Source organism: Apus apus, chromosome 6 (assembly GCF_020740795.1).
Source record: "Apus apus isolate bApuApu2 chromosome 6, bApuApu2.pri.cur, whole genome shotgun sequence".
In the NCBI taxonomy this organism is placed as follows: domain Eukaryota; kingdom Metazoa; phylum Chordata; class Aves; order Apodiformes; family Apodidae; genus Apus; species Apus apus.
The window spans coordinates 31,899,675-31,926,424 of record NC_067287.1 but is presented as its reverse complement, the minus strand read 5'-3'; the positions used below and the strand labels follow the sequence as shown (position 1 = coordinate 31,926,424).

The following is a 26,750-nucleotide window of genomic DNA, read 5'->3' as shown; positions in this document are numbered from 1 at the left end:
TTCAGTATCTCTTTCCTCAGATGGAGGAGAAAAATCATAGTCCATGGAAGAAACAAGTACGTAGAAGGCCTCTTTGGTAAGCTTTGTGGCATGAGATGCTACCGAGTAGTGGATACAAATGTGATTATAAGTAAAAGCTATAGCAGAAAGCAGCTGAAAGTTTTTACATTAATTTAATTAAAATCTTTACAGTGACGTGGCAAGACACAAAGCACAAAACAACTGTGAGCTTCCTCCCTGTTAGTTTTGACTTTGCTGCTGCAAAATACAGTGAAAGCACAAGCACTGTTAGTAAAAGTACTCAAAAGCAGATGTTTGGTTTCTTCTGGCAGCATCTGAGGCATCCCTTTCGAGGTTTTTTTCTTTCACACACACACACACCCCCCCCACCCTCCTATCATTTTACTAGAGAACCCTATAACCCTATTACTTGTAGTGGCATAAGGACAAATTTTTCACTTTTTTATGGAAAGAGGCTTGGTCTGTATACATCTGTCTTATAGAAAATTAATTCAGTGTTCCTTTAAAGCAGCAAGCTGATTTGAAGTCATAGGCCTTTCAGTTAAATGTCAAACCTAAACCTTGCACAATCTCTTTTAAAACTACAGTAGGAACTGTAGTGCCAAAGCCTGCTCCACAATGCTATTCAGTAACAAAACGTGTTGGACTCAAGGCTGGAGAGTCTTGGAGAGTTGCATTGCATGGGGAGCAGGGAGGAAGGAGATAAGATTGAGTCATGTGCCATGTTTGTACATTTTTACAATGCTTTTTGTGAGGTTTAGATGGTCCAAAGTATGGAATAGCCCTCATTTTCGTTGTAATAAGACTGTGAGAACAGGTTAGAATGAAAAGGCATGCAATAGCTGAAGCAAAGTTATGTTTGCTGCTTTAGAAGCTCAGACTTGAGATCAACAAGATGACAAGACCCTGTTTTTGTTGTATCTAGAAAAAATTCCACAGAGGAGTCTAGGTATCCAGCTTCAAGCCAAAACCTGTTTTTTATTCATACTGATCACATAAATTATAGATGTTACCAAGCTATGTACACAATTGCTCTTGTTGTTCTGGAAAATTATTTATACATTATGCTGAGAGAAAATTACTTTGTATCTGCAGGCATGTAACACTCTGTCTCACAACACATATTGCCCAGGGGCCGGTGAATTTTGTAGCTCTTCAGTAACTGTTTTTAAAAACTGCTTCTCAGCCTGCACTTACCAGATAGTATCTAAACTCTGACAGGTCAGGATTTTTTCTTTGTAGGCTTTCTGATACTACTTGCTGTAGTATCTGAGTGCTTCATGCATAAATTGATTTACTTCTGCAACTATTTTGAGGGGGGTAGGTTTTACTAAACCTCTCTTCCAGTGCCAAAATGGAGATGGCCTTTTTGACATGACAGGTTTTGTGTCTGTTTCCTTTCTGGAACTCCTTTCTCCTCTTTGCCTTGCCTGCCTTCCACAATTTCTGCAGTGGTGGCAGATAAAAATCTATGCTAAAGTTCATTCTTCGTTGGTAAACAAGCAAGTCCTGGACACTTACGGCATGTTTGAACTCAGAGGGGTGAGAATCTTCCATTTAAAACAGAAACTAAACCAGTGGTGTACAAGATGATGATTAAGCAAACTTTTTAACATAATAAATCTGAATTTCCCCAAACATGTTAATGTATTTAGTTACCCTTATATGCTGTTCTCAGAAGCAAAACATATTGTTATACTCTTGTATTTACAGCAGTTCTGTGGATGTTAATTCTGCAAGTAAAACTTATCCCTGCTGGATCCCACTGAAGTCAAACAACTTCTAATCCAGAAAAGATCTGGCCTTTTATCAGTGAGGACAGCAATTCTGACTTGCAGGAGGCTATTGATAATCCCTAGGGAAAAGATTCCTCATTTACATGGTATTTATGAGAGTAAGAGCCCCAAGAATAACATCGTATTGGTTTCCAAGAAATGCTCATTTACAAAGATGGCAAGAAAAAAGAAAATTCCGTGTCTTTAACCCATCCAGAGTTCACTTGATCACTAATTTTTTCAGTCAGTTGAGTAAGGAGAACTCAGCTAGAAGAAAAGAAAGAAAATATTAGTCTTATTTCAGTAACTCTTTTCATTCAGAAATAACTGCAGATGAAACCTTCTCTGGCTCAGGATAACTGCAGGGTCACTTTGACAATGTGTAATACCAACTGGTAAGGATCTGAGACTCTTGTTTCTAGTTCTTTACAAAATATAGGAATACTCATTAGAAAACACTGTGAGAAACAGTTGCAATAAAAACTATATATCATTTTTATATGAAGTTTTGAGGTTCTTGCAGCCTGCTTACTGGAGTCTGTGTTTTCCTGGTTGGCAGGGGAATCTGGAGAGGAGGGAAACAAGGGAATTCAGTAAGACTGCAGGAACTGTATCTTGCTAAGACTGAGTTTGCCGAGTTGTAGGATGTTTTGTCCTGCTGCAGATTTCACTCGTTTGCTGTATCTCATACAGTGCTTTTTATTGGCATCTCATGGAGAAAAAGAGTTGCTGTAATAATGCAGATTGCCTGCTTACTGTGCTTAACCAGCTCTTGCCCAGGGTAGATTGTCCTGTGAGAATTTGCAATTATAAAGAAAACCAGTCTCCATGTTTTCCTTAATTCCCGTTCAGCAAGTTAAATAGAATGCAGAAAGGAAGGAATTCTTTAAAAATCTTCCAAATCTATTTTCTCACCTAGCAGAACTTGAAAACATTTCTAGCAAGAGCCTCTAGTAATCCACCCACCATCTAGCAGCACCGAACCACTTTCCTAGTATCCTTAAAAAGTGCTGCATGATTGTATTTGACTTTTCCACTTCACCACTGAACATTTGTTTTGGATGGTTGTGACCCCAAAAGACAGAGATGGTCACAGCTGGTTTGGAAGTTCTGGACGGAGCTGGTTTGAGAACTACTGCCTATGCTAAAAGAAACCAAAAACGTTTGGAGCCCAATGATAAACAAAAGTGAAGCCAACTTTTCTTTTCACTGCCACAACTCTGGGAAATGAAAATGCATGCCTAGTTTAGAATGAAGTGTTTTCATATGTATCAGTCAAACAACAGATGAGTGGGGACACTCAGATTAGGTGGGGTAGCTTTTAATGCAGACTTTTCATTCGGGCTAGTATTTCAATTTTAGCTTGTCAATTTTAGTGTGTCATCAGCACTATCATAGAAAAAGGTGAAGCAGAAAAGACAGGTATTTTGCTCTTGAACAGATCTTCAGCTTTGTCTACATTAAATAACTTTGTTTGCATATGAAGTTTAACTGTGCTTCTAGTCATTGGCAGTTGGGATTCCGGTTTAGTTTTGCTCTGTTTGTGTGTCAGGAGGAGTGTTTACAGAGAGGCACTTGAAGGGGAGTTGACTGGCCTTTAAATACATAACCGTTTTAAGATCACAAATCATTGAACATACAAAAAACTAAGAGCTAGTATTAAAAAGGAGGTTTTCTTTAAAGCTGTCACGGCCAAACTACTGATGTGTTTCCTGATAGGAGTCTGCGAGACATATCACAAGTGGGCATACACCAGTGCTATGAGTTCACTAAGCCGCAGTGATTCAGAACACAATTTCTAGCCAGTAAGTAAAAGAGGAAGATACTTTTAATAAAACATTGGTTCAGTATTTTCCTGATCTTTTTATATACTTAGTGAATATTAGTTTTATTTTCTAAAAATGTTCCCATTTACTTTTAGTTTCTCGCTTGCGTACCCCTTGTAGAAACGTGCGGCACTGAAAAGTTCTGCAAGTTTGCTGAATCAGAAATTATGTTCCTTGTGGAGGTTCCCTGAGCAAGTCAAGTCCTCTGTGCTATCTACAGAATTAGTAGAATTGTTATGTATTTTTCCAGTGTAAAGGATTCATTTCTGCAATAACTCAGTTCTTTCAATTATGCCATTTGTGGTTCACTGGCCTGCGTGTCAGATCATTTCACATAACATCCTGATCCATTTAGACTAGGAAAGATCTGCACTGTTGTATCAGATTGTACTATGGCAAGTTAAGAAAGAGCTCTAGCTTTTTTCATAATTGTTTAAGGAGCCTTTTTATAACCAGCATGTGTGTTGTACGTGTCCTGTTTGCTTGTTATTAATTGATGAATGGAAGAGTTTGCAACATACAGCGGTTTCGATCACTGTGGGGCTCAGGTGTTCTCTCAGCACAGCATAAACACTTGGAGACATTGGAAGAAGATCTGATGGAGAATGTGGATCTGTAGAATCATTTAAGCTTAAAAAGAAAAAAAAGAAACAACAAACAAACACAAAAATGATCTTAAAAGCAGCCTAAATATCTCTAACTTGATGCATAGCAGTGGAGTATGGTGAAAGCTTAGTAAGTTAGTTCAGCCTGTACTTGGGCTTGCTGGTGGCCCTGTGAGCACAAGCCAACAACCTGGTATATGTTTAGAAATGCAGGTGATAAAACCAATGGAAGAGAGGATAAACCTGACGCAGAAATACCAGCTGCTGGAGAGGAAAAGGAGACAGTGAAAGATAAGTAGATCAGAGTAGTGTAAAGTCTACATTCAATTTTTAAGTGTTTTGCCACATGGATAGCAAAATAACTAGAGAAGTAAAATCTTCCCTTTCTTGTAGTCCTTGCCCAAAATACAACCATGCCATGTGTTGCTATCCCAAACTATTTGAATGAGGGAAGGGAGGCAGGGAAAACTTTGAAAACAGTATATAAATTTAATGAAAATAACATTTGATGTGTAATACATCTATAAGGATACTCACATTTTGGAGACTGGGATAAATACAGAAGGAACATAACCTTTAACTCCTCCATCTGAGGGCTTTGAGACTAAAAACAAATATTAGAGAAAGTAAATATTGCCCAGTAATTTTATGATTTATTTGATATTTATTATCTGCTTTAAGTGCTGCAGATCATAATATATTAAAAGAGAAATGTTTATGTTTAAATAAGCAGCCATAAAAATGAGGGGAATTCCTGAGATTAGTCTTGGAGTTCAGGTTTTAGTCACATAATTGGCTGTGATCCCTTGGTATGAATCACTATTGCAGAAAATAATAGAGTAACTGACAAGAGAGACCTTGTTAGGGCTTCGAAAAGAACTACACAAGCTTGCTAATTGTGATCCTCCAGATTTCAGTTCTGTAAATGCTTGTGTGGAGCTCTGTCTCTACAGATTCAGCTTCAGCAATGTCTTTTACATGAAATTATGCATATACATAATACATGAAATTATGCATATACATAATTTTTAGAGGATTGGAGCATCAGAAAAAGTCCACTGAATTGAAATGAAGAGGAAAAACATTTGTAGCCTCTAAATATGTTTGTGTAGGAATCTGAATTCAGGTGGAATTGTAACCTTTTATATTGAAAGTCCAGAAGAATCTGTATTATCTCTTTAAAAAAATCAAGGCTTTGAGGGCTTTTTTGAGAGAGAGCAAGTTTGATCTAAAAATGGCTTGGCTTTTAACTTGAACAAGAAAGAGCATGGGCCTGAATACACTTGGAGCCATTTTTGTGTAGTCTTTTTGCATTTTCCAGTGCAGTATTTCCAGTGCATTGTATTTTCCAGGGGTTGTACTGCTGAAATAAAGCAGGTCTTCCAAGCTGTTTGGAAAATACAGAATTTCATTGAAATTGAAGAGACAGCATGCTACAGTGTAACACAATTGTGAAGCTGATAAGCAGGATGACTTTTCAGTTTCGTTTCCTTTAAACACCTGAGCACTGAATTTTGCAGTGTTAGCAGTCAGGAAAAAAAAAAAAATCCTATTTTTTTGAGTCTTCTGTCCTAAGATCTATTTCTTAGCTTCTTTTAAATATTGTTGTCATTGCCTCTACAGTAGCCTCTAAGGCCAGGGATGTATTTACAGTATGAAGCTGCCTAAATGACAGATGTGTGTTAAAACAGTTCTCTTCAAGATGCCTATTAAAGAAGGCATCTTTGCAGCTGCTTTGTAGAAAGGAGAGATACAAATGGAGCCCAACCTTCATTTGGCTGACAGCTGTAGTGTTTGCCAAAGGCCTTATCTTTGGGAATGTCTGGATACAGGTACTTCAGGGGGTTTTCAGGGACGTTGTCTGCCATAATAACTTTGTAATCGCGCAGAATGTCGGCGAAGGGCAGTGCAGATAAGCGACCTTTGTTATAGGGCTCCACCGAATGGAATGTCACGTCTCCTGCAGAAACACAAAGGCACCGTAACTGCTGATAACTGGTGCAGCAGCAGCTGCAGTTGGGGTGGGGTTTTTTTGCCTTTCTTTTGCAGTTTATAGCGGCGTGGGTTTTATACGTTCGTGCCAATGTTAGTATCTTTCAAGTGACACTTGCTGAACACGTGGAAACAAATGTAAAGTCTGCAGTAAGCATGTACTCCTAATGAACTCATAGTTAGTATAAGGAACCCAGATGCAGGCTTTCAGAGTTTTAGTTTGTGCTTCAGTAAATATGATGCTTGCCCAAGACCATACTAAGTAAGACATGATACACATGAATTTTGCTTTTAAATCAAAGAAACCATAGCTCCTGTATTGCAGGTGTATTGCAGAGTTTTCAGGTTTGTTATTTTTTAAAAACTATACTTACCATTCTCTAACTGATCCACCCAGGTAAAGGTAATTCCACCCAGATTGCTTTCACTAAACCTTAATAAAAATGTTCCTGGTGTCTTGTCTTTAAGTAAAATTCGTTCCTTCTCTTTGCTGACAAATCCCATTACGTACCTAAAGTATAACAGGAAATCACAGGTTTGCTTATGGGAAAATAATGGAGACTTCAATCTGTGCAAAGTATCTGGTCAAACTTTATACAGGTGTCAAAGCCTGGCTACAAAAGCTTTGTACGGTCTTGAACTGTGACAAAAGCTTCTCATGAGCTACATATGGCATCGAGCTCAAAGTACTGTGAAGCATGATGAGCTTTATCACAGCACTTGACTGTACACTGACAGGACAGATAAACAGATCTAAAAATGCATTTCTAAGAGATTGAAAGGTATTCCCTTTTAGCAAAAATTTCAAGAAGTTATAAATGGGAAGAGGGAGACAGAAGTATTAAATGCTTTGCAAATTGTCTTCTGCATAGCTAAAACTGAGATTAATAAAGAACAAAGACACAGCAGAGAGGGATCAAGATACAGCCCTTTCCTCATTGCTCACCCATCAATCCAAAGTGGAAGAATGTGTTTTTTAATTAAGTCCAGGATGGCTTCAAGCCAAACCCAAAAGGTAAAAGACTTTCCAGGCAAATGCTCCTAAAGATTAAAAAAAAAAAAAAAAGAAAAAACAAAATAAACAACACAAAACACTAACAAAACCAACACACAAGAAGAAAACTGTAATAGTGGTGTTACCTAACATCCACATGACATAGCTATCTCAGATTCTTAAGAATAACCTCATCTGTTCAAGTGAGAATGACAAATCTGAAGTGCTGTTGGGAGTACTGTCTTTCAGCCTGACATAAAACCAATTGGTTTTGATTTTTAAGACATGCTTTGGAAACACCTTATTTTTCAAGGAAGAAAACAAAAACTAAAAAACCCCCTAAAAACCCAAACAACAACAAAAAAGTCACACTTGCTTTTTCTTCCTGGTTTTGAAACCACATTTTGAGAGAAACAATGATGAGAAAATTGAACTTCCTTCCAAGGTTCCTTAGGTGTTTAATGTAGTTAACACGGTAAAATGTGTTTGCCCTCCTTCCTCAAGAACTCTTCTGTTCCTCATCAAAGTTACTAAATATATTGACTGACCTAAAATAATTTAGGTCACAACTGAACATATGAAAAAAACCACACTACTGCATGCTTTATGAAAAATGTATTGTCTTCTTCTGTATTCTTCAAGAAATTCTTAAATTTATTGATCATTTACAGAAATATATAGGGCACCTTGTAATGACAGTTTCTGATCTCTAGCAATGTAACTAAGTAGATCCCAACCATTTAACTTCTGGAAAGAAAAATTTCCTATTTAAATGTTTATAATGAATGTGATTATGCTGAGCTACAAGTCCCATGTATGGCAAGTGGGAATCTTACCAGTAGAATCAGAGAGACACAGAGTTAGCCCCCTGTGTGTGTTAAGAGAGAGAGAAGTCTAGTTCGACTTTTGGAACCATACCTTGCAAAACTTTGCCCAGGACAGCTGATAATCATTGTAACTGACTTGTTGTCCTGAGAGAGAGAAAAAAAACAAACAAACACAACAAACCACAAACAAGCACCAAATGGTGAGTCTATTTTTCTGAAGTTTTGAAATAAGATGCAGCTTGTGGGGACTACATTGCATCCAAACTTGGAGAGGCATTACAAGGAGCGTGCTAAGGGGCTGTAGATCAGTATTTCTGTATGTCTTTGGAGTGGCTGATAATGGTAGTTTTGGGAATATTTGCCTAAAGTAGTCTTGGACATTTTCCCCAATGCTTTGTGCTCAGTTTCAGTTTTTAGCCCAAGTTTTACTTCTCTCACCTTTCACTCTATCCTGAGCTTCCATATTTTAAGATAATTTATTTTTTCTTTCTTATAATTCTTGCTGATTTATGATAGCACCTCTCAACTCCACTATCTCCACTAAGCAAGAATCTCCAAGAAACCATCAGAAAAAGTGACTGTTACCCAGAGAAACCAGTCTTTGCTTCTCAGCTTTGAAAGCAAGAAAAGTAAACATCCCCCCAGTCTTTGACAAATGCTTTTTTTCTTGCCTACCAGTAGAGGTATTGTTACACCCTAGGCTCAGAGTTTCTTACAGCTTACAATGTATTTTTTAATTGTTTCTTCTCCAGAAACAGGTAAGACTTGCTTTTTTTCTGCCAGCTCTCACTAAGGCCTCTCCTTTCTGGGAAACAGTCAGATAAAAGTGTTTAATAGTTGCTCTAGTTGAAGTTACAGGGCCTCTTTGCTCTGCTGTCACCAGTGAAGGATGGGTCCCCAAACTAAACCTACAAGGACTAGCACTTGAAACAAACCACGTAGGCAAGCAAAAATGCTTCCTTTTGCTTTCAGAGGTATGAGATAATTACTTGCTAAGAAAAGAAAATAACATCAGAGATCAGTGTGAGTCTGATGCCCTCTTTCTTAAGTTTTGCAATCTGGAAGTTCAGAAGTTGAATCACTTTGTGGTAAAGAATAAGCCGATGCGTGCATTTCTTTAAAGAAAAAAAAGTAATCGTGGCATTTTTGAAGTCAGCTCTGGAAGTGAAGGTCATGCTTAAAGTTATTACCTGTGACTATCAAATGTAAGAGCCCAGAGGCAACTAAAATCTGTATATTTCTATAATCTTACCTATTAGTTTCTCTGCCAGCATGCTGAGCTGATCAGAATTGAGTCCACGACCGACATATGATGAAAATTGCCAGCTGAGTACTTCTAAGAGCTGACTTAAAGTGGCAGCAGGAGGATTGTTGAAGAAAGACAAATTCTATAATAGAATTAGTGCTTTGTTTAGACAGTTAGCAACAACAGAATACACTACAGGCTGTAAAAGAAGGCTGTAAGTACGAGAGCAGAATCCAGAAGTGTTAGAAACGAGGCGTGTGGGGGGGACACTGGGGTAAGTGCTGTTGCTCCCACCTGCAGCCACCCAGTACGATTCATTTGGGTGCATGGGGAGGGAAAAGGGGAGGGAAAGTGAGAGTATGTGTGTGCATAAAATACCTTCCTATGCTTCTCATAGTATTGTATGTTAAGAGAGTGAAAATATGTTTAAAGCCTATCCCATACATGTAGATGCTCTCACTATGATACTTAGTTCACAGAAATCCCAAATTGTTAGATACTCATATAAATGATATGTTATTGAATTGTTTGGCTCATCTTTTTAATTTGGTTTCTGGACTGCACATATAATGAACATACTGAAGACTGTGCAGGAGTCACTGAGTGGTAAGTCCAGGCTGCTGGACAGCTGCCCTGCCACCATCCTTAGGCACACTCCATAGTCAACTATCTCACCCTTTCCCTCCTCCAAACATCCATGTGACTGCCACAGATCCCCTGCTGCAGGCCTGAGAGCTATTGAGAGTGCTATTCTGTGACCTGCAAATACAGTAACAGTGACTGAATCTAAAAGACCTGCTGAGCCAGCAGGAGCCTCAGAGTGATTCTGCTTTTGTTCATGGTTAGAGCCACTAGAAGGTGCTACCTGACACTTAAAATCTCCATAGAAAGCACTAGCTCCTATAAAATGCATGAGAGAAAGCAGCAATACAATACAGACCCATATATCCATCTACTTGGACAGCCTTGAATTGTACTAGTACAATTACTTTGTATCATGTACAGTTTTGGTTAATCACATCCAAAAAAGACAAATTCAAACTAGAAGAGCTGTGGAAAAGGGCTATCACATTTCCTTGGTTTAAGAACTACTGTTTTGCCTACAAAAAGGAAGGATAAATGTGCATATGGTTTTATATTTGGGCAGAGAACAAAAGATACAAGCAAACATTAAAGTATGATGTTTATAACAGTGTATATGATAAAAATAAGGCCAGTTGAAGAGGGAAATGCAGCCTTTTCATAATGAATATATTAGGTAACCAAATAATAGAAATGTTAAAATGCAGGAAGTCAGTATTTGCATACTGAAGACCTACCTGAGGATCGTTGGTTGATAAATTGTACCAAATAATAGAGGCCCATGCATTGGGTAACTGGCTGACATTGGAAATCATCACCACAGGCAAAGAGCTGGTCTGGTGGAAAGAATAAATGCAGTGTGTAAATGCTGCTAAGGAAAAGTGTTAGTGGTGTGTTATGCTTTGTTTTCTTTTATTCCCTTTTTTCTTCCTCTTTAGTTCCTCCACCCCTCAAAATACTGTTCTTTAGCCTGTGGAGCAGGACTAACTGTTGGTAACTGCATTTCAAGAGAGAGGTGGTGTTTCAGAGGGCTTTCAGGACTGGGCTAGCTGGACCTAGACAGAAAGCCTAGCTGTAGCTGCATGAAGCTAACCTGCAGCCAGAAGAGTGATTTGTGGCAGTCCTTATAATTTGAAGCAGTTCTAAAGATCCATGTTAGGTACAAAGGGATGTCTGTAGCCTGTGACTTGCAATTAGTAGCATAGACTTTCTCTGACACGTAAATTTATAATGCTAAATGGAGAGATGTGCCTGCCAGTGAACATGAAATTTTGTGAATGGACTTTTTTCAGTGACCTCAATGGGTAACAAAATTGTCATGAAAGCCAGTATTTGAGCTTCTGAAGAGAGAGGCTAACAGTATTGCTGTGTGCCTGCCTGTGTTGCTTTCTGTCCAGAAGTTCTGGAAGTCTGTCTGCTTATGGTTACTGCTGAAGACAAAATCTATGATAGATGGATTTGTGGTCTGGCCCCACATGGTTGTTCTCATGTAAACTGCTGGAAAATGGTTTTTAACCCAGAAAATCTGGCTAGGATACTCACTTCCAAATTTATAGTCAATCCATACAGGCAGACTTGGGTTTCAAAGCTGATGGAGTGCAGTTCCTCGGTCACCATGTGAGGGCCCTGAGGGAATAAGGAGGTTTTAAAACACAGAGTTAGCATGTAGCTCTGCTATAGTGATCTGACTGCTGAGATTACACAACTTTCTAAGAAAACATGTATCAAATACATAAGTAAAGCAGGAAAATAAGGAAGTGAATGAAACCATTTGTTTCTTAAATGCTGACATGCAGTTATTCCAGAACTGGTGGTTTTCCTAATGTCTATTAAAAAAAACCCAAAACCACAACAAAACAAACAAACAAAAAAACACAACAAAAAACCAAAACCCAACAACTCTTGATTGTTAAAACAATGCTTTTAAACTTCTAACCTTCGCTTTCAATTTGTTTAAAGCATTGCTTTAAAACAGTGTCACACACAAGAAATTAATGGATTATGGCTTTGATAAATGTTATTGAAACAGTCAATTAGTAAAGCAACTTTAGGAAAAGCTGGAAACAGATGTTAAACTTCAAAGAGAAACCAGAAACAAAACAAAATGCCACAGCATTAATGACGAGCAGGCCGCCATTTTACAAGAGATTTGTTGTAAGTATATGTAGATGATACTAGTTGAAGGAGTAGAGACCTAAATCATTAATCAAAGTAAAATTGGTATTAAAAAAACCCTCAACTTTTTCTTGGATGAGATAGAAAAAAATATAATCTCTTTGTCATAGTTGATTAAAGTTTGTAGTGCAAGTATTTTGTTTTGATGACAAACCAGCATAGCTCTGTAAAGATCCAAATCTCTGGCCCTTGGGAGACAGATCTTTTAAAATACATTTCCATCCCCAGGAGTCAAAGTATAAAATCCTCTTTGTCCTTTTTCTGTTTAGGTTTTTTCCTTCCATCACATGTTTTGTCAGATTATTTAAAAAAGAAACAAAATAAAAATCCCCAATCAAAATGTTTCCATTTACTGAAACATTCTGCTTTCAGTCAATGTAAAATAAAATTATTCCTTGGGGTAATGTCTCATACAGGACACTGCAACAAAAGATATTGTATAAATGAGAGGCTGAGACCACAGGAGATCCTCAGCCATCTGAATAATAAGACTGTCTTGCAAAGGGAAAATCCAACTTAGAGCTGAAGGCTTTTGCATGAAATACTCAACCCCCAAATGAGCTCAAATGTTTTAACACAGGTAGAGTCAACCCAGCTCAACCTATATTGCTCACAAAGTTGAAAATGGTTGATGAAACTCCCCCTCCCCCTATTATGATTTTGCAAATACTTAGTTTCATTATAGAAAAATCATCCGGGCAAAAAAGCATAAGCATGAAAGGATAAATCTCAAATATAGAGAGCTTCCACTTTTTTTTTTTTTTTTAAATGAGGCAAATCATACTTTACAATGACACTCTCGGTTTGCTAAACATCCTGTAAGCAAACCAAGGTTTTAAATCACTCTAGTCACTGTTAATAAAAAAGCTTGTTCAATGTTAATAACGATTTGACCAAACAGAAGCTCTAATTGAGGAAATCAGTTAGCAGTGAACCACGTCACAGCTCAGCTGTCCTAATTCTCCACAACCCTGTATTTTATATAGTTAAAAAGGCACCATGTGTGAAAATAGGAGTGAAATGCTACCAAAAGTAGAGCACCAACAGTTTTACATCTACTTTTTTGCTTTTGCTTGTCTTGATGCAAATGACTTTGCAAGTAGGAAAGTAACTGGGAGGTGAACCTTGAGTTTCAGTCTTGCTAATCAGGTTGCAAGTTATTCTGTTCAGAAACACTGTGTGAAGCATCCAGAAGTACCTTCTGCTTTTGGTTAAAATTCTCCATGCTGATCATACCTTTGCTTTGTATTTAAAGACTGCTTGTAATTGCTTGTGCATATATAACTACACCTGTTTGGACTTTGATATGAGGGATTTTATAATTATTATTTATTTTGAAACTTGCTATTTTATGTTCACCCTCAGTGCTTCTACTGTGCAAAAAAATTACACTGGTGTTGACATATCTTAAACCACTACAGGCAATTTTACTTATTGGGAAATAGGTGGCATTCTTAGAAGCAACTAATGATTTGTTTTTTCCTGGGAGACAGTAATTGTTGTGGGAGCACTGGAGAAGGCTGTATCATTGGCTGCAAGCTTCTAACTCTTGCTTCAGTCAGAGGTTTATCTGCAGGCTTTCTGTTAAATAGCACTGCTAAACGTGTGGTGGTGGTGGTCCACTGCCACCCTAGAGTTTGTGTGAACCGGTGCCCTTCCCCTCCCTGCCTTCACTTGCAGGATGAGGACATCCTGCTTCACCCCTGCTGGGGCAGTTCCTGTGCCACTGATGCAGAAGGTGAAGGAAAAAAAAAAAAAGGCAGCAACTTTCTTGGCTGTGGCACGTAGGGGAATCACAGTAGGAAGCCAGAACTAAGGAGAAGGGTGTGGGGTAAAGCTGTGCAGATGGTGAGGAGCTGGGTGGGGGATGAAGCACAGCGCAGTGCTCTGGATGTAGGCAGTGCTGGAAGTAACACAGGAATGCCATGAGGACTCTGTGGTGGAGGTGGAAGCAGGGGCATGGGGTTCTAAGTATAGGTGAGCACCGATGCTAATACTACTGATTCCTACTCTCCCCAAAAGCAAGAATGTTTGGATTTTAAGCTCCTCTATGAAGAAGCAAGCACTTGCAATACCTGTTCACCTTACAAGCCAGGTGGCATGTCTCTGCAGTCTGGGTACTGCGAAGTACCTGCTGGTTTGTCTAGGGCTAACCTGTCGTAGTAGAGTCTCACCACAAGAGGGGAACCTACGACCGGAGTCGCCTGAGTGTTGGTGAACTAAGCACCCTGGTCCTGGTTGAGGCAAGCAACCTCCCTTGATGTAAATACTACTATACCCTTACTTCAGCTGTAATCTTGGCTAATAGAATATATATATATATGTAAAAAACAGTTCTTATCGGAAAAATAGTTTCAGCATAAAACTCAAAGTTTATTTTTTTTTCAAAATGTAAATAACCAAAAAGGTGGCCTTAAAGAGGAATGTGTATGTTCAGATTACTACTTCTACTTTCTAGTGGAACTTTTCCATACACCAATTTGAGGCATGTAATTAAAATTTGAGTACTTAATCCTGACAAGTTCTTATTTTACTTACACTATCTTGTGATAATTGGTCCTATACTTAATATAAGAATATTTTCCAAAATCTAATGGCAAATGGTTGCCCTTTGATTTAAATAAAACCTTATGTGAAATACTTTTGAGAGTAATAAAAAATAACATGTAAAATAAATGCACAAACCTCATTTCCTTTGCTTCCAGCACTTGACTTCATTTCTTTGGGTTGCTGTATAAAGGAAAACAGTATTTATGTGGCAAAAAAACTACAGATAGAAGTACACATAAAGACTGTCACTTGTAACCATGTTGTTCTTAGTACAATAAGGCTTTGTTTATAATTTACAAATACACTGTAGTGAAGGCTCTAACACCATGCCTTGGAAAATCTATTCAGTGAATAGTCTTGATATTTTTAAAGAAACTAAGTTAATGTAAGAAAGCATTAATTAGGATGCTTGCGATGGGTATGACACCTAAACAGCACTAACGACCATTAATCTCCATTTCTTTTTGCAAAACTGCACTGAAGCCCAGCATCTGTGCTTAAGCAAAAAATCCCAACCCAAAACACAGGTGAGGGAGTCTAGTCAGCAAGTGTGATTCACTGGGATACTAGAGAAGTTACAGAAGCAGTATTATAGTTTCTCAAAATGCAGTTAATGCTTGCAATAATTTCAACCAGATCTAAAGCATTCAATTAGATATTCCTCCTAGACAATGGAGGTGTGCTTTGGTTTTCTGGTTTTGTTTGTTCTTTTTTAAACAAAACTCAATTTCTGAGAAGCTCTGTAATTCAGCATGATTAGTTTTTTTCCTTTTCTGGCATTGTTAGGATTTGCTTTGTCATTTCTGTAAAAATATCTAGTCTGATTTTATGGAACAGATAAAGTACGGAACAGGATAAAGAGGTTCTGGGAGTAAACTTTCTGCATAAGAAAAAAGAAAATGGGTGTAGACTCGACAATAATGCAGTTCTCCCTGCATAGATTTTAAGGAATCTGTTTCTTCAGACAGAGCACTGGAACAGGCTGCCCAGAGAGGTTGTGGAGGCTCCTTCACTGGAGACATTCAAAACCCACGTGGACACGCTCCTGTGTGATGTGCTCTAGGTGATCCTGCTCTGGCAGGGGGGTTGGACTGGATGATCTTCAGAGGTCCCACCCAACCCCTAAGATTCTGTGATTCTTTGCCAGAGGTGCATGAGAGGAAAAAAGCAGCCAAACTCACCAAATGCCGGAATTCCACTGACAGGCTTCCGTTTGCAGATTCTTCCATGTTCATTGCTTTCACGTGTGTTCCACACAGAACAAATCTACGGTTACTACGGAGGACGTGACACTTTCAGACTCAAATAATATCAGATGGGATAAATTAATAAATCAGATATTTTATTTTCTTACCTTACAGTTGAAACATTCCTAAAACAGAAGAAGGGTAGGGGGAAGAAACAGGTTGTGAATCAGTAAATGTGTAAGCCATCCTTGCACTGAGAAACTTACCTTGATAGGGCAGATTTTGCCTTGTTAAAGTTAATTCATGTTACCAATACAACTGCAATTTGAAAAATAAAGAACTGAAATTTGTACTGTCCAGTTAGATTTTTCTGTCTTGCCAGATGCAAGTAGTTTATTTAGCTTGTTTTCTGCCATTGCAATGATGTGGGTATCAAAATACTAAACTTTTTTAGAAAGAAGGAATTTATGTAGAAGTGCTGGTTTCAGGCCAGGGTAAAACTCTAAACTTACTAGTTTCTACTTACAGCACCAGGTTTTCAAGCACAATTTTCATGTACTATTTAGAGCAGTTGCATTGAAGGTACTGGGCCTATTAATGCAGGCAAAGCTAAGTGCTATTTCAAAGGTAACTGTCCCACTTTCATTTACATTTTTGTGTGATACTGCTATTTCAGACTGATGGATTTTATCTAAGCCTATCTTAAATGGACTACTTGCCTCCAATTTGAAAATATCAATTAGAAACAGCAAGTTAAAAAAAAAAAGACAACGAAGTCTTCCACATTAAAAAAAAAAAAAAAAAAGAAACAAAAAAAAGAAACCAAAACATTACCCTGATGTCTTAACTGTTTGGGGGGTTCATTGTTGCTTATGTTTTGGGTTTTTTTTTTTCTTTCTAGAGCAACTTCTACATTTGATAGGGTAAAAACTGAAAAACCTGTGTTGTCTCTGTAGGGGGAGAGAAAGAGAGAGAGAACATTTTCACTTGAAAGTTTCTTACTTGTCAATGGTTGCTTTCACTCTGATCTGGTAGTTTAGCTCTGGCAATTTAATTAGCAACCTTCAAAACAGAAAACGTGAAAGTGAATATTAATAGAATAAATTTATCATCAGAAAATATTAGAGACTAGTAGCTCCACAACAAAGGATCTGAAATTATTATTACCTGAAAATGGATTAAGCATCTAGGATTATTTTACAATTTATAGGGTTGTGTACTCAGAAAGAGGGACTGAGCTGTGCCAGTGGCAGGTGTTCTGCTCCCCCTGAAAGTATCTGGAAGAGTTAGTGTATGTTTGAGGCAATGGCTAGAGAGCTAATTAAGAGATGAGTATGTATAATCAGTGACTGCATAAAGGATGTATGTTTACTTTCCTTCATGTACCCTTTCCATGCCCCAACCCTCCACGGATTCTTTTTGCTACAAGGTGGAAATGAGATGCAAGTTCCTCTCCAACCTTTGCTCTTTTCACAAAGTCAAGCAAGGAGCTGGTGGGAGGGAGCGAGCTTGTCACTGACTCACCAGAGCCCCCCAACATGCAGAAGTTTCTCTTTCCTACACACAAAAACATTTCTGAGTATTCTGACAGTAGCTTGTATGATGTGGAACATTATTTACTCAGTTTCCAGAGTCCTTAAAAGAAGAATTCAATAGAATCCTGAAGGTGATGAGTTTTGGCCACAATCTGCTTTTCTTCCTCACGCTGATTTACTATTTATTGCCGCTTCTTAGGAGTGACACATTCTGTGGCCTTTATAGTCCCAATTCAGAAAACTCTTCCTGGAGTCAAAAGGATCTCTAACACAAGTTGGTCTGCTTTGCTTTCTAAACTCTGAAACAGCCTCCTAGGATAAAATGCAGTACACAAATGAAGGAATTTATATCAGATTTCTTTACCTTAATTTAACAGTGAACTGTATTAATGTTTTAAGAACCATTGGCCTCTGGGGATGTGTTGGCATGCAGGGCTGCCTTTCAACCACAAATGAGCTGTGTCAAAAGAAGTGAAACAAATAGCTTGTTAGGAATATGCATAAACAACAAGCTGCATTATGGGAAAACAGTACTGGTATCTTTTAGAGATTTATTTCTCTATAGATGCTGAAGTGGGAGGTATGTATTCCAACACTCAATTCTCAAAATGATCCAGTAGTCTAGCATACAGCAGAATTGTTTCCCTAAGAAAAAATGTATTTGGAATACATTAAAAATAAAACCAAACCAAATTGCATAGTCCTAAAATACCAGGCTGATAAAAGTCTGGAAGACCAAGGCTTTTATGAGAACTGTAAAACAGAGCAGGAAAACACACTGATCAGGCCTGAGTCTGGTTAAAAGAAACCATCACTTTCTTTTTTCATAAAAAAAGCAATTGACCATGTTTTGCTTTCAGATAGTTACTTGTGGTATATTTTGTGTATGGCCAGTATAAAAGGCAAGAGGAATTAAGATAATATTTTGTATATCAATACAATGTCTTGGTGGGAAAGAGGATAGCCAAGGAAAAATCAGCACCTGCCATTTTACTTAGAAACCAAACAAACAAGCCCCCAACCTTTCCTCAGTATGTACATGACTTCTACTGAAATAAGTGGATTTTGTGTTCACCTAAAGTCAGAACTTGACCAAAACCCCTTTATTACACAAGAATCTGCTTGGTACCTTCAGCTTCTAGGAGTTTTGGTGACAGCTGTACATACATTTTATACTGGAAACTCTGCCCTTAAGATCCTCAGACTCAAACTTGTTTTTGTTTTTCTTTTAATTTTTTTGTTTTGTTTTTAACAATATGGTGTCATTGTTGCCAATAAGTTGGTGGCAGCTCAGGCAAAGTTGTGTTCATTGTCAAGGGCTTACGTACTTTTGGAAAAGATTGTAGAGCAGGAAGTTGACTTTTTCTAGCAGCTGAGGTCTTTGCACTGGAATTGGGTCCCCGTCATAAGTCAGTCTGGTCAACAGTTCATCCAGTTTTTCTAGTTGCCTTCTAACTTGAAAAAGACTCTCTGCCAACAGAGTAAAACTACAGCAAGAGAAAAGATTAGCATGCAATCCTTCATGTGAACAGCTGCTTAGAACATTATGGCTACTGAAGGTTCTTCCTTAGGGAAATCAGAATCAGTGCTGACTGGTGCTTTCTAGCTTTATCCAGACTTGTGTCCATTAATCTTTTATTTACAGGAGTATATAAATACCTCAAGGCAAAACCTTCTTGATTTTTCAAAGATAAATATTTTTGCAACAGGCATGGTCAACAGCAATGCAACACTGTCTGAGACACTTTAGAAGAAATGTACACAGTTCTGACGTTTTACATGCAGGGCACTGGTGCCAATATTTTCTTTTCTACAGCTTAGTGGTTTTGCAAAGTGCACTCTTTAAAAGGATATTTATATAAAATGAAAAAATTACAAAGACTGAGGAAGAGCATTTCTCTGAAATGTAAAAACAATAACAAAAATCAAATCCAAACACACTTGCTAACAGTTTCATAGGGTACGTGTGTATAAAATCACGTATTTTAGCTATTTTTAACATCTTCACTGTGAAAAAAAGTACTTCAGTGGGGAGGAAAAAACCCCAACACACAAGAAAGGCAAAAATTACTTTTTCTTCAAACCTAAAAAGGTTCTTGTTTTTTTCCTTTCTTTTTTTTCTTATCCTTCACCTTCTCCAGAAGAGAAGTTTGATGAGAGAGAAATGACATTGACATTCTCTGGCTGCATTATCTTTTTAAATATTATGCTATTCTTTAAAATTATTTTTTTTATTTGCAATCATCCTTAGAGCTAGCACCACAGAGACTACTGCTGTTCAATTCCTGTGTAGTTTGAAGACTGGAGGAGTGATGTACCTAGTGAGTCAAAGCATGAAGTGTCTACCCAGCTCCTGCCTAGCTAAAACTCCCTCTGTCCTCAGTGACAAACTCAGTCAGCACAGTTCTTACTCAAGCAAAACTCCCGAGAGGGCTTGTATCATGAATCTGGAACAGCTGTCAAACAAAAAAATTGACTGATTGCCACAGCTCAGGCTCAGTAGTTCACTGTCAAGTTATTAATTCTGAAGAGCAAATATTGTCCACCAAGGCAAATGGTATTTTTCTGTTATTCATTTGTTTAGCTGCTAATGAATTTGCTGCTGTTGCAAGGTAAGTGATCTAAAGGAAAGATCACTTCATGTGTAGCAGACTTCCTGTGGTTTTCACTGGAAACACAGGCTCAGGGCAAGTTTACCAGTTCTGTAGCTGATCAAGCCCACCATGGAGAGGACCCCCAATGCAGGCAATCTGCTGCCGCCTCTTCCAGTCCAGCAGCTCCTCAGTCAGCATGTTGCTCATAAGCATATCAATTTCATGAATCACACGCCCTATTTTACTGAGCACTTCCTGTAAAATAGGAAAGATGTCACAAACTGACCACAGGGAACAGCCACAAAATTCAGCAATTATCATAAAAGTGCTGATTACACTTCTTTCAATTACTCTGAAAGTAGCCTTATTTAGTCCCTATGTCTTTAGTCTCTTTAATTCAGAGGGGACTGAATTAATCCTGAATCTCTATGAACTCTTCCTCAGTAAAACTTCTTGTTTTGGGGGTGGGAAAGAGAATTGTTGCATTCTCTGTGGGTATAACACCTCCAAGAAGTCAGCAAGCACTGTCAAGGTAAAAAAGTCCTCCTTTAGTTCTGTAACTTATCCAGTGCACTGGTTTGCTTCTTGCTTTTATCCATAATAAGCGTGTGGACTCAAACAAATTGCCTAAATGCACTATTTTCTGTGCCAGCAAAGAAGCAGTTAGGGAAATATTTGTCATATTTGCAAGTCTTGGTCACTGAATGCAGCAAGGTACCATTGGTGGCTTGTGTTTTGTTTTGTTTTGGGTTGTTTGGGTTTGGTGGGTTTGGTTTTTTTTTTTTTCAGTTATTAATTACATTTACTCTGAATATTTTCTGCTTACTTTAAAAAGGTGTATTTTGCCAACTCAGTTGTCAGTTTAGCACTGTACATAAGAAGTCCTGTGAAGTGATGGGCTCCCTTCTTCTAAGACCTCCCTCCTTTCTAAGGTGTGTAGAGCCATACCCTTCTTTGAGCCCTTACTTGTCAATTTCTTAATTCTTATTCAAAACCACCCGCACCCACCCAAAACCTTTGGTGCATTTGTAACTCCTGTAACTTGTCTGTTCTTCTGGGAGGAGAATTTGAAAAGGCCTATGTATGCATCTGAGTATTCAGTGTGGGAATAAGGAGAGAAAGCAAACAAACCACAAATGGCAAACTTGCCACCAACCTTTCTCTTGTAGTCTAAGGTGTTGAGCATCGCCTGCAAGGCCAACATTTCCTGTTTAATGAGGGTGCTGTTTTTGTCACTCTGCTCTGCAGGAGGATGAGAAAAATCCGTATAAATGCAACGTGGGTACATGTTCGTGCTTATCAGAGGAGGGAGGTGAGGGGGAAACCATGGCCAGGTGGCAGCATGAAAAATAGTGAAAAAATAAACTGCAGACACAAGTAGGTTACGTAATGGTGCGTTTCATTTGAATAGATTAACTTTAGTACAGGTTAGACATAAGGCTTTATGATTCCACTCTTTAGATGGGTATGTGGAACAGCGAAAGGTAGAGAACACATGGCTGGTATCTAGAAATCTGCAAATTTCTCATTTGTGTGCATACTTGTGTATTATGTACATCTGGCTTGGATCAATGACTGGTCTGTGTGCTGCTGAAATATGCTTGTGGTGTCAGCAGTTAGATTTAAGCCTTTTGGACTTGATGTGAATTGCATGTCTGAGTAAATGGAGGTTAGGCATTTGAAATGGAGATAGTGTGCATCACTGTGGGGATTTCAGCAGCCAGGAGTACTCATCACTGGGTATTTCCTCCTCTCAGTAACTCTTCCTTCTCTGGATCATGCTTTAGTTTCAAGCTTCCACAATCTTGCCTCATGCTCTTCCACATGCAGCTCTTCCCCCTCCACCCTCACCTTCTCCCACCTTTGGCTCTTCTTGCATCTTTCATGCTACCTTCAAAAAAGAAATTGGTGCCAGCTGTGTCTCTGCTGAGCTCTGGATTGAGATCTTGCCATTATGTTAGGGTAAGTGTTTCAGTAGAGGCAGACAAGTAACTGATAGGTCAGCCACAACAATTGCTTGCAGACATTGTAAGGTACAGCAAGCTGGCTCTGCTGGTGTAGAGCATTTGTTGACACAGTGAAATTTTAAGCCCTGAAAGTAATTTATGTAAGCATGTTTTATTTTGCAAGTGGGGCAGGCTTCAGACATCTGTGTGGTTAATAATTATGACTATCAACTCATTAAACCACAGCAAATTGATCTCTTCTGATTGCCTGGCTGTGTCCAGCCTTAAACATATAGGACTGATGTGTCTCAGAACTTGGACACTTCAAGCTCAGTATCTTTGCATGTTCAAAGGGAGATAATACAAAGATATCTAAGCAGGCACAAGTGGACATCATTTTCTTTTCTGAAAGAGATCATGCAGGGGCTGCTGCCATGTGCAGATCTCAACCATCACAGGCTGGTCAAACATGCATGCAGAGTGCTTACCAGCTGGTTATCAACACTGTCTTCAAAAGTCAAGTTAGAAACTAAAAAATCCATTTTGCACAACTCTACTCTGGGAAACAAGAGACTTTTCCACATCTTGCCAAGCAAGGGCCACTTCAAAAGCGAGGAAATTGAAAAATAGGTTATTTAAATTAAGAAAATTACTATTTTTTCATACCATTATCCAGCTTATTTATAGAAAACAACTATACTTGCTTCACAAGATCTGATTTACCCTCTTAACTCCAAAAGAGTCATTATGTTCCAACTTTATATAAACTAAAAATCTGTTTATGTTTATATATAAACTACATATAAATGAAAAAACACCTGATACTGAAGTCTAGCTGCAGAATCAGCCATTTTCTTAGATAATCTAAAAATTATCATGAAAACTCTTACCTAAGCTTTGTATTGTTTTATACCTGAAGTCAAATTCCTCTTGCAAGTCTTCCAAGTATTTGACATCTTGGTCAGTCAACTTTTGCGGGGAAAAGAAAGTAAAATTATTTGGGTGTTCATGGTGACATTGAAAGGAATTTGTTTTGTAATGGACAAATGCATAATGTAGTATTTTCCCTTCCTATCATTTGAAAATCACTAAGCAGTTCTGGGAACTCTGTTTTATTAACTTTTAAAAAGACAACTGAATTATAAGTGAACTTTTATAACTACAGATTTTTTTTACTCATTCAGAAAGCCATCTACTATCCTCTCTCCTACAGTAAAAAAGTAGTTGATACAGCTTAACCAATTCTTGTGTACTTAGTCAATGATATATTGGAAAGTAGGAATGATTACATTTAGCCTGAGCTAAACTGAAATGATTATGCCAATAATATAACTCTCCTTGAAACTTTAAAACAGGACCAATGGGTAGTTATGCATTGACTTCAATGGAAATTGGAATGGGGTGTGCAAAGCAAAGAAAGGAGGAGCCAGCAACAGGAACAGACTCTGGTTTTGCTCTTGTTTTTGTTGGGGTTTGGTTTGGTTTTTTGTTTTGTTGGTTGTTTTTTGGTTTGGTTTATTTTTAAGTGGGTTGTTTTGTTTGGGTTTTTTTAGAGAATTGCTTAAGAATTTGGGTGAAGAATTGAAACATTTTTGCTGCTTTGTTTTTTTGCAAGGGTTTGTTTTCATATGTAGTGCAAAGAGTTTAGAAGATGCTTTCTAGTAATGAAACACTAATTTAAAAAAACAAAAAGATAAAAAGAAGGAAAATAAAACTGTAGGATGTAATCTGTTTTACTTCAGTCTATTTCTGTGCTGTTTATAGGAAGCCTTGATTCAGCCAACAACTCATAAACAGTCCTTTTTAGTTCCCTAAGACATGCATGATAAGGGTCTGAAAATACAATACCTCATTTGCCAAATCAGTACACACAGAATTAGAAACATTTTTATTTCCTCTTTATTTTGGAGACTAAACTTTTAAATTATATGTTTAAGGTATGAAATTACATACACAAGGAGCTGTCTGATTTCTGTATTCAACTAAATTACCTACCAAAAAAACCCCTGTATATAGAAATACTTATTATTTTCACTGGTCTTTCAGGGATGCCTGTGCTTCCCCACAAAGGAAGCAGGAGCAGCATGGGAGGCTGCTGTCTTGCAGCTTTCTCTGCTTTTATCCTGCAATTCTTATAACTTTATACATAGATAGAGATCTAGCATCTCATTCTTTTAAAGCTAGCTTTATCCTTTTAAGGGTTTAATCTTTCTAACTCATCTACCCGAGGGAGAGAGACACTGTTGATAGAAAGCTAATAGGACCTATTTCTAGTACACAAAAAATGTTGCTCTCGAATGGCATGTGGCCAGGTATTTCAAATATAACGTCTATATTGAGACTGTTGCAATAGCTGAAAGTGGGGCTGGGGCAACAAAAAGGCCAGAGGTAATCTGAATCCTTATCCTCCTCTGAGCTGAGCAGGCAGGTATTCTCTGACTGAGCTCTCCAGGTCTCTGTGGGACATACCTAGAGGTTTGGCTCTGCCCTGCAATGGTATGGGAAACTCCTGCAGAATTGTTACCATCAGCTCCCAATGTTCTTCTTCCCTCCTGTCTCCAAAATGTGTAATTTTATGTCATGTAGCCTTCAGCTTTAAAAAGATCTTGGTATGTGACTCGGAAGTTATGAAGGCTGACCCAAGTAACAGAGGTAACGTTGAGGTGACATTGCAGAAATACATTTACTGAACCTCACATCTTTTTGGAAACATTAAGTATGTTCTGACTGAGTTCAGTGGTCTGTCTGCAACTTGCGTAGGGATTAATGTGATAATTTTAAAATAAGTAGCTCTCACACTGAACCCAGAGAGGATCCAGGTATGTCCCTAGTAGCTAGTCTGGGCTGAGGTCCTCAGAATAATAGGACATGGTTGGTGCATCTTGTTAGCAAAAGAATTTGTGCTGTCCAGCTTAATGGTTGTTCAAGTACGTTGCTATGAAAATCACGGCTGTGTAAACAGCAAACAGGACAAAAAAATACCTGTGCACTGTTCTTGATGGCTGACACTTTGTGTTCTATGTTTCGTTGTCGTTCTGAAACCACCGAGTTCTGCAGAGACTTTTCCAGTGGTCCCTGGAACACATTGAACAGTTAATGAGTGGATGAGTGATACTAATGAGTGATGGTAACAGTACTGCAAATTCTAGCATAGAGAAGGGAATTCAGAAGCTGGTCTTCAAACAGCTGGAGACTGGTGCTAACAAGACAAATCTGTTTAGTTCCACAGATTTGAAAAACCTGCTGCTTTACCTTTGAAATCCAAAAGGTGAAAGGTTTTGGGTATAGGGCAAAGATTAAACATCTAGTAAATTTAAGAAACTAAAATGTAGATTATTAGATTTCTGAAAAAGACCCTTGTCACAATACTTGTAAGAATATGTATTTCATCCGCAGATAATAAAAAAAAAAGTCATTTGACTTAAAAAATTCTATTTGGGTTTTAACCATTTAATTTCCCCAATAAAGGTTTCATCTGTAATTTTGAAGATTTTTCTTCAAACCACATGAAAACTATCAATGCCTTTGCAACTTATCAGGTGGAATGTGTTTTGCATTGCATAATTACTATGAATTAATGCATTGCATAACTTAAAATATACACATCTGTTTTGCAAAGAATAATCTCTTTAAAGCCTTTGCCACAGATTAAAGCCTTTGAAGATTAGCTGTGACACAGAAGTCACTCATAGCAATGTTAGCAGCAGTAGAGCCACTAATGAAGTATAAGTTTAAAGGACAACATTTGGCAAGCCCTAGTGCACACAATCACTCTAGTGGAATGAGAGGATGGGATTTGGTCCCAAAAGCACGTGAGCAGATTAACATGGAGCAAATTAATAAACCATAATTCATTACCTGCACAGGCATGCTAGCTGCAGCCAGTATTCTTCTTTCTTCTCTTAAACAGTTTGAGATTATTACTGCTATATGCATGGGATTTCCATGATATTTGCCCTGCAAGAACAAGCAAATACAGCTTCTAAATATTCAGAGTTCAGGGTGTCCCTCTGGAAATCACAATGTGTTTCAGTGTCTATGAGCTACAGCTTAGTGGGGGTGGAAGAGACCCCCTGTGTTGCTCTCAACTGTTGTTAGTGCTGGTTCAGCCTTGCAGGGCAGCATCAGTTAGTGCCATTGCCATAAAATATTCTTAACAACGTTCTACAGAGATCATAAAGATACAACTCTGAGATGTACATCATTGGAAGATCAAATTGCTCTATTGCTAACACAGCTCTTTTGAAAGGGTTTTCCTGTCGGCCTATTCTGTGAATGATTTTATCATGTTTTCCATTTTCAATAGGAGGTTGCTGTTAGTATGTAGCACTTCTGCCAAAAAAAACTGTAAGCATATCAATACAGTGGTGATGCAAGCAGAAAAGCTGCCTCAGCAAAAAGCAGAAGACTTACATTTCAATTTGTATGAACATTTTTTTTTTCTTTCAACAAATAATGTGCTTAAGATGAAAGAAGCAGCAACTCTCTCCCAAGCCAAAGAATGAAAAAATGTCTAGTTTTACACCACCATAAATAAGGTGCAGAATCACTGATGTGTGAGGGCTGGGCAAAATTTGAGCTAATGTTAGTTTGTGCTGTATTTGTCAATTTGGAATGATTGAGAGCTCTCAAGCAGCTTCTTTCATGGTGATGAAATTCAGTGTTTCTCAATATCCTTCAGGCCTTTTGTTCCACAGTCATGTATCATCCATTCAGATGCCCTTTATTCAGTGCTTGTACAGTTCTCAGCCATTCATTAGAATTAATCCAGTTCATTTCTTGTCTTACAAGGTTTCCAGATTTTTACTTCTATTTTCCCCCTCTTTGTGATTAGTTTTTATTCTCAATGTATTTTGCTGCCACCTAGAACTTAATTTATCCTTGCCTTCTCTGGA

General features: G+C 38.1%; 1 protein-coding gene across 2 annotated transcripts in view; it reads right to left on the bottom strand.

Moving 5' to 3' along the window:
- Window positions 1–919: 919 nt before the first annotated feature.
- STAT4 (signal transducer and activator of transcription 4) overlaps window positions 920–26,750 on the bottom strand; it is a 42,261-nt gene continuing 16,430 nt past the window's right edge. The window contains exons 4-24 of one of the 2 annotated variants that reach the window (XM_051623932.1): window positions 25,714–25,812; window positions 24,838–24,930; window positions 22,746–22,824; window positions 21,066–21,151; window positions 20,013–20,164; window positions 18,644–18,802; window positions 17,680–17,772; window positions 16,783–16,842; window positions 15,948–15,965; window positions 15,775–15,868; window positions 14,729–14,773; window positions 11,411–11,494; window positions 10,606–10,704; window positions 9,293–9,428; window positions 8,132–8,184; window positions 7,166–7,260; window positions 6,594–6,730; window positions 5,996–6,187; window positions 4,765–4,831; window positions 4,144–4,252; window positions 920–2,063 (exon numbers count right to left, since the gene is read on the bottom strand). In XM_051623932.1, the coding sequence (XP_051479892.1) occupies window positions 2,037–2,063; window positions 4,144–4,252; window positions 4,765–4,831; window positions 5,996–6,187; window positions 6,594–6,730; window positions 7,166–7,260; window positions 8,132–8,184; window positions 9,293–9,428; window positions 10,606–10,704; window positions 11,411–11,494; window positions 14,729–14,773; window positions 15,775–15,868; window positions 15,948–15,965; window positions 16,783–16,842; window positions 17,680–17,772; window positions 18,644–18,802; window positions 20,013–20,164; window positions 21,066–21,151; window positions 22,746–22,824; window positions 24,838–24,930; window positions 25,714–25,812 (1,977 nt within the window). In that variant the 3' untranslated portion in view covers window positions 920–2,036. The remainder of the gene's footprint in view (window positions 2,064–4,143; window positions 4,253–4,764; window positions 4,832–5,995; window positions 6,188–6,593; window positions 6,731–7,165; window positions 7,261–8,131; window positions 8,185–9,292; window positions 9,429–10,605; window positions 10,705–11,410; window positions 11,495–14,728; window positions 14,774–15,774; window positions 15,869–15,947; window positions 15,966–16,782; window positions 16,843–17,679; window positions 17,773–18,643; window positions 18,803–20,012; window positions 20,165–21,065; window positions 21,152–22,745; window positions 22,825–24,837; window positions 24,931–25,713; window positions 25,813–26,750) is intronic. The other variant, XM_051623934.1, reaches the window with a different exon arrangement.